Source organism: Triticum dicoccoides, unplaced genomic scaffold (genome assembly GCF_002162155.2).
Source record: "Triticum dicoccoides isolate Atlit2015 ecotype Zavitan unplaced genomic scaffold, WEW_v2.0 scaffold116542, whole genome shotgun sequence".
NCBI classification, from domain to species: domain Eukaryota; kingdom Viridiplantae; phylum Streptophyta; class Magnoliopsida; order Poales; family Poaceae; genus Triticum; species Triticum dicoccoides.
Window position 1 is genome coordinate 39,786 of NW_021180996.1, and position 6,996 is coordinate 46,781.

At 55.9% G+C, this 6,996-nt stretch overlaps 1 protein-coding gene across 1 annotated transcript; it reads left to right on the forward strand.

Moving 5' to 3' along the window:
- The first annotated feature begins 674 nt into the window (after window positions 1–674).
- LOC119343124 (importin subunit beta-1-like) lies at window positions 675–3,320 on the forward strand. Its single transcript, XM_037614289.1, has 3 exons — window positions 675–1,275; window positions 2,098–3,115; window positions 3,197–3,320. Exons 1-3 carry the CDS (start codon window positions 675–677, stop codon window positions 3,318–3,320), a joined length of 1,743 nt encoding a protein of 580 aa, XP_037470186.1.
- Window positions 3,321–6,996: the final 3,676 nt, after the last annotated feature.

The following is a 6,996-nucleotide window of genomic DNA, read 5'->3' on the forward strand; positions in this document are numbered from 1 at the left end:
GCAAGGAGACGAGATGGCCCCGCCGCCGCCGGCGACGACCGGGCTTCGCCCGCTCGTGCCCCTTGGCGGCGGCGAGGGAGGAGAGAGAGAAGGGGAGGGTGGCGGCGGCGGCGTTAGGGTTGCCCCCCGGACGCCCGCGGGAGCGTCGCGGGAGGGAGGGGGGGGGGGATTAAACTGTTTTTAGCCAGTCCAATCTCGCTGACCTTCTATGAGTTCACCGGCAAGCTAGCCTCTATCCGACTCGCATGACGGGCCTGCCAGTCGTCCGCAGAGCCGGTCAGGCGAGAGCTTGCTCCATCTCGCGTAAAGTGCGATATAAATGGGCGCTGATTGTTTTTTTAAGATACGCCTGGGCTTTGTTCGTGCGTGCGGCAGGGCCCACTGCGTTATTTTTTAGGCCGGCTCAACCTGACCTGAGCGACACGGAAGGTCTCAACCGACCTCATATTCTCTTCTCACGGCGGTGATCTAATCGCCTTGACCCGGGAACAAGCAGTCGACCTCATATTCTCTCCGGACGCCCGTCGTCGCCGTTCTCAATTCAGTTCACCGTCATTGCTCGTCCCTCATTAGCATCCAAAAAAGTAGGTCGACTTTCTTACTGCTTTTGCTTTTGCTAACCGACGATCGACTTGTGCTTATTTGATCCGTGTTTGCTGCAGATACATACATCCATGGATATCACCAAGGTTCTACTGGACGCTCAGCACCGCGACAACGGCGTACGGTCAGCGGCAGAGGCCGATCTCAAGCGCCTCCAGGAGCTCGACCTCCCCAGCTTCCTCGTGGGCCTGTCGTCGGAGCTCTCCAGCGACGACAGCCCAGCCGAGTCCAGGAGGCTCGCCGGCACAATCCTCAACGACTCGTTGTGCTCCTCTGACATCCATCCGATCGATGATCCACTCGTCCAGCGGTGGTTCAGCGTTGATCCATCCATCGGATCCAAGATCAAGGAGTCGTCGCTCACAACGGTGCTAGCATCTCCGGTTGCCGACGCCAGGCGCGCCTCCTCGCAGATCATCGCAAAGCTCGCGCGTATCGAGGAGTGGCCGGACCTCCTTCACCGGTTGCTGGGCAACGCGGCACAAAGGCAGGGCGTGTCGCCGATAAAGCAGCAGGCGGCCCTTGAGGCGCTGGAGCATGTCTTCAAGAATAACTACACGTACCTCAAGCAGGATCAGGTGGACGACGTCCTCAATGCCCTCATCGTGGAGGCGAGCCGCGTGGAGGACGACCTAACCCGCGATGTCCGCCTCGCAGCAGTTAGAGCTCTACGTAACGTTCTACGGTATGAAGTTTGTAGAATTTTTAAAGACGATGATGAGAGAACCCGTATAATGGCCGCGGTCCTCAATACCGCTAAATCCGAAGAAGCGGAGTTCAGACAGGTGATCTTTGAGTGCCTTGCTGCGATTGCATCCAGACATCACGCCAAGTTAGAGCCCTACATGGAAACCATACTCGGGCTTACAACCCAAGCTTTGAAAGGAGGCGTGAAATCTGTCACGCTCAAATCTATTGAGTTCTGGACCACTGTTTGTCAAGAAGAGATCAGGCGACAAGACGACCTTCGTGATGATGATGATGATGATGATGATGGTGATGATGATGCTGATGATGATGATGATGATGATGATGATGATGATGTCCTTGCTCCTGATTGTGGCTTTCTTGGCAAGCCCCTCTCTTCACTTGCTCCACTTCTTCTAGAAACTCTTTTAAAGCAAGACAGAGATGATAGCTTCAAAGACCTATCCACAAGTGCTATGGAATGCCTAAGCCTTGCCGCTATAAGTATTGGGGATGCTATTGTCCCTCCCGTGATGCGGTTTTTTGAGGTTAACATCATAGCGCCTGATTGGCAAAGTCGCAAGGCAGCTACGTTTGCATTAGGTTGTATCCTAGAAGGTCCCTGTCTTAAGAAACTTGCTCCCGTGATCAACCCGTTGCTTGACATGATGAAAGACCCAAACATGCACGTAAGAGGCACTACCGCGTGGACCCTACAACGGTTGTTTGAGCTTCGGCATTCTCAAGCTAGTCCAAATAGAATCATTACAAATGCAAACCTTCCTCGGATCGTGGCTGTGTTGATAGAGAGTAGCAAAGATGTCCCGGAAGTGTCCGAGAAAGTATCTGGAGCTATATATTTTCTTGCTCGAGGTTATGGAGAAGATACAAAATCAAAGTCAAAGCCAAACTCGCCCGAGCTTTCACCTTATGTTAGGCCTGTTATTGACGCTCTCCTTTCTGCTACAGAACCTACCCCTTTCGGGCTTCCAGCATGTGCATCTGCTTATGAAGCATTGACTGAGATTGTAAGAGTCAGCAACACAAGAGAATTTGAAGCTTCCCTAGCTATTAGAACGTTAATGCCTAGTATCATGAGAAGATTGAATATGGTGCTCAATCATGATGGTGTAGTAATTTCATCAGGTGACAAGATGAATCGTGGCCTTCTTGAGGTTTTGTTGTGTGGTCTAGTTCAACTCATAATCGAGAAGATGGGCAGCTGGGATATAATCGAACGATCTGCACTTAGGGACTCTGCTCAATGTGTATTGCTGCTATTGTGTCGCGCCTTAACAAGCGATAGTTCTAGTGCACGTGATAAAGCAGCCCTTGCCATTGGTGCTCTTGCTCATTCCATCGGTCCAGATTTTGGGGAACACATGCCTATGCTCTTGCAGTATTTTACTGTGAAGCGGCTCTCTCCAACTTATTTAGAGGTGATGTGTGATATTTGCCATGTCTTGGGAGATAAAGTGGCGGTGACATGTTGTGATCAAATTATGGACGTTCTTTACAAAGGCATGTCAGATGTCGCTCTTATACATTCAATTATGGCATGCTTTGGAGAGATTGCCCTTGATATCGGTTGGAATTTCGAGAGGTACTTAGAGACTGTTATGAAAATGCTTAAAGAAGCTGCCAACGGAAAATATCGTGCTGATGTTTCAGAAGAGGGTAAGGTTGAGTATGACGACCAGCTTAGAGAGGGAATGTTTAAGGCCTACTCTAGCATATTGCGGGGCATAAAGGACCCAAAATCTGGGTTTAAGGTAATGGCGACTCTAATGGAGTTCAGTGAAGCTGTGTGCAAGGAGCAGAGGAGGTGCACATCATTTTCTCAATGCCTTGCTTCGTTTTGGTTGGCTGTTCCTTGTCATTGATCATGTGCGTATTTTTGTTTCAGGAATACAAGTGTGGTGCACGCTGGGGTTGGTGCCTTTTCTGATCTTCAGTCGATTGTTGGGTCATGGATCGAGGACATGATCCAGGTTCAGTCAGCAGTCATGGAGGTTGAGGCCACAAATTAAGGCATGCATTTTATTTGCTCAGCATGCATGTAATCATCCATCCATCCATCAGCTTATGGGTGTATCATGCTGATAATCATTCAGTATGTATAAGCATGGGATCGATTTTCTGCACCTCTTCTTGCAATGATAATCTTGCATGCTTCCATCTTGATCTGCAGGCTTAGTTAGGTGTGTGTCGCTTCCTCGAATCAGTAATCGTTCATTCATTTCCTCCCAACCTTTTTGGGGAAATATAAGCATCTTTTTGTTATATATTGTTAGACTGTACTGCTCTTGTATATCACATGTGTATACGTATAGCCGCTGGCATACGGTGTAGAGCGTGCGTGTGATCGTGGCGCCCTCCTGCAGTGTTAGTGGCGCACGATCTTTAGTAGTGAAGCACCCATGATCTCCCTGGGATGCCGTCCTGTAAGTGTATATATGGCACTGCCTAGAGCATAATCGAGTGTGGTGATCAGTTCTCCCTAATCTTCTCAGTTTACATGGTATCAGACTCCCCCGACCAGCTCAATCCTTTTGCGCCGGTCGCAGGTCTTGCTTCCGTCACCATGGACGACAACCCTGTCGTCTCTCCTCGCTCCTCTGAGCACGGCGTCGCCGGCGTCCTTCACGCCGCTCCCCTAGCCGATGCACCACCACCACCTCCCGCCAACGCTACTGCCGTTGCTGCGGTTCCTGCCGCCCCGGTGCTTCCCGCTCCGGTGCGCCCTGCGCCTGCGCCCTCCGTCCCGCCCTCCGTCCCGTCCTCCATCTTGCAGACGGTTGACATTCGTCCTCATGTTCCCGTCACTCTCGACCTCCTCGCCGGCAACTACACACAGTGGCGCCGCCACTTCGACACCATCGTCGGCATGTTCGGCCTCCGCGACCACGTCGATTCCACGGCTGTCCACCGTCACGGCGATCCAGAGTGGGACATGGCGGACCACGCCGTGGTCCACTGGCTCTACACCACCATTTCGCCAGAGCTCCTCGACGCCGTCATGCAGCCGGACGACACCGCGCTCACCGTCTGGGCGGCCGTCGACGGGATCCTCCGTGACAACCAGCTTGCTCGCGCCGTCTACCTCGACGCCGAGTACCACGCCGTTGTTCAGGGCGACATGACGGTCATGGCGTACTGCACCAAACTCAAGCAGTTCACCGACCAGCTTCGGGACCTCGGCCAGCCGGTGACCGAGCCGCAGCAGGTCTTCTACCTCCTCCGTGGCCTGAACCGGCAGTACCACTCCGCCATCCCGCACATCACCTCGCAGGTCCCGCTCCCTTCTTTCCCGCAGGTGCGCTCCTTCCTCCTGCTTGAAGAGCACCGCGCCGAGCAGTCCGCTCGCCAGCAGTCCGTGCACGCTCTCGTAGCGGGCCGCGGCAGTTCCTCGACGCCACTTGCGCCCCCGCCCAGCAACACCAACCAGGGGCGCAGACGCCAGCGTCGCCGTGGACGTGGCAACAGCGGCGGCGGGGCTCCTCCACCATCTCCTTCGGCTCCCCGTCCTCCGACGTACCCTGCGCCGGCGCCCGGTGCCAACTCGTGGACTGGCCTAGTTCAGGCCTGGCCGATGGCCTGGCGCGCGCCCGGCGCTGGCGTGCTCGGCCCACGCCCTGGCACACCGCACCAGCAGGCCATGTCCGCGGCTCCGTCGCCATCGCCCCCGTCGTACGGCTACGGGGCCCCTCCTCCTGGGTACGCTGCCGCCCCTCCTGGCTTCGGCAGCCCCGGAGCGAGCTCGTCCACGCCTCCTCAACAGGCCTGGGACATGGCATCGCTGCAGGCCGCCCTTCACAGCGCCTCGGCCGCCCTTCGTCCTCTGGGAGTGCACCAGAGTGGTACCTCAACTCCGGCGCTGCGTCCCACATGACATCCTCGCACGGTAATCTTCTCTCTGCTCGCCCGTCCTCTACTGATGCATGCATCATCGTCGGCAGTGGCGAGCGCCTGCCCATCACCCATGTTGGCACTAGCTCGCTGATCACCGGCACATCCCCTATTCCTCTTTGCAATATCCTCGTTTCTCCTTCTCTTGTCAAGAATCTACTTTCAGTTCGCCAGCTTTGCCGTGATTTTCCCCTCTCTGTTGAATTTGATGCGCGTCGCTTTTCTGTAAAGGACCTTCGAACCAGGGTGGTGATTCTCCGATGTGATTCCGACGGCGACCTCTACCCTGTTGTGCGGCCCAAACTCCCCTCCTTGTGCATCTTTGCCGGCGTCGCTGCGACCGACCTGTGGCACCAACGCCTTGGGCATCCCGGTGCTACCTCGCTTCGCGCCCTCGCTGATGATCTGCACCTGGAGTTCAGCCGCGAGCCACCCTTCTGTCATGCATGTCGCTTGGGCAAGCACACTAGACTTCCGTTTCAGTCATCTAGCACCACTAGCTTTTTTCCTTTCCAGCTTTTACATCTTGATGTATGGACATCTCCCGTTGTAAGCATCTCAGGCTATCAATTTTACTTAGTTGTGATCGATGATTTCAGTCACTACGTCTGGACGTTCCCTATGAAACATAAGTCTGAAACTCTCTCTGTCCTTACTGATATCTTCGCTTATGTTCAGACCCAGTTCCAGCTTCCTGTTCTTGCGCTTCAGACAGACAACGGGCGTGAGTTCGACAGCGCCGCCGTGCACGCCTTGCTTGCACGCCATGGCACTCATTTCCGCCTCACCTGTCCGTACACGAGCCAGCAGAACGGCAAGGCTGAACGTATCCTTCGCACGCTCAACGACGCGGTGCGCTCGCTCCTCTGTCATGCGTCGATGCCGCCGCGATTCTGGGCCGAGGCCCTGAACACCTCCACATACCTCATCAACCGCCGGTCGTGCCGCGCCTCAGCACCTTGCACTCCGCACGAGCTTCTGCTCGGTGTCGCCCCGGACTACTCCCAGCTTCGCGTCTTTGGATGCTTGTGCTATCCGAACATCACTGCTACTACTCGCCACAAGCTTGAGCCTCGGTCTATCGCATGCGTCTTTCTTGGATATCCTTCTGATCACCGAGGTTTTCGCTGCTTTGATCCGGTCTCGCAGCGTCCTGACTTCACGCCATGTCCTCTTTCATGAAACAGTCTTTCCCTTCTCCACACCACCGCCTGCTCCTTCGCCCATGCAGCCTGCATCGCCCGCTTCGTCCCCTGTCCTGCAGGTCCCGCTCGTGATTAGGAACCGTGGTGTGCCCGCCCTTTTGCATGGTTCAAACTCAGGTGTTGGATCCTCATCGGACGCCTCGGCGTCGCCTGCGCCAAGTGCGCCGTCGACACATTCAAGCTCAACCATCGGATCTCCCACGACCGGCTCGTCTTCACCGACTACTGCCCCGCGCAGCCCCAGCCTCGCCGCGGGCTCTTCGACGGGCGGCTCGGCCACGTCTTCGTGAAGCCCTTCTGCGTCCACTGGGTGCACGGGCATCTCCATCCCCAGCGCCGCGCCACCAGCGCCGCGCGCACCGCCCGTCGCGCCACCGGCGCCCATGGTCATGTGGGCTCAACGCAGCATCTTCCGCCCCAACCCACGCTACTATGACGCGGCCGCTGCCTCGACATCTACTTCCTCGACGTCCTCGTCGGTCTCGGCGGTTCCCAGCTCCGTCCGCGCTGCCTCCGCGGCCCGCACTGGCTCGCCGCCATGCAAGATGAGTACGACGCTCTCGTCCACAACCGTACGTGGGAGCTGGTGCCG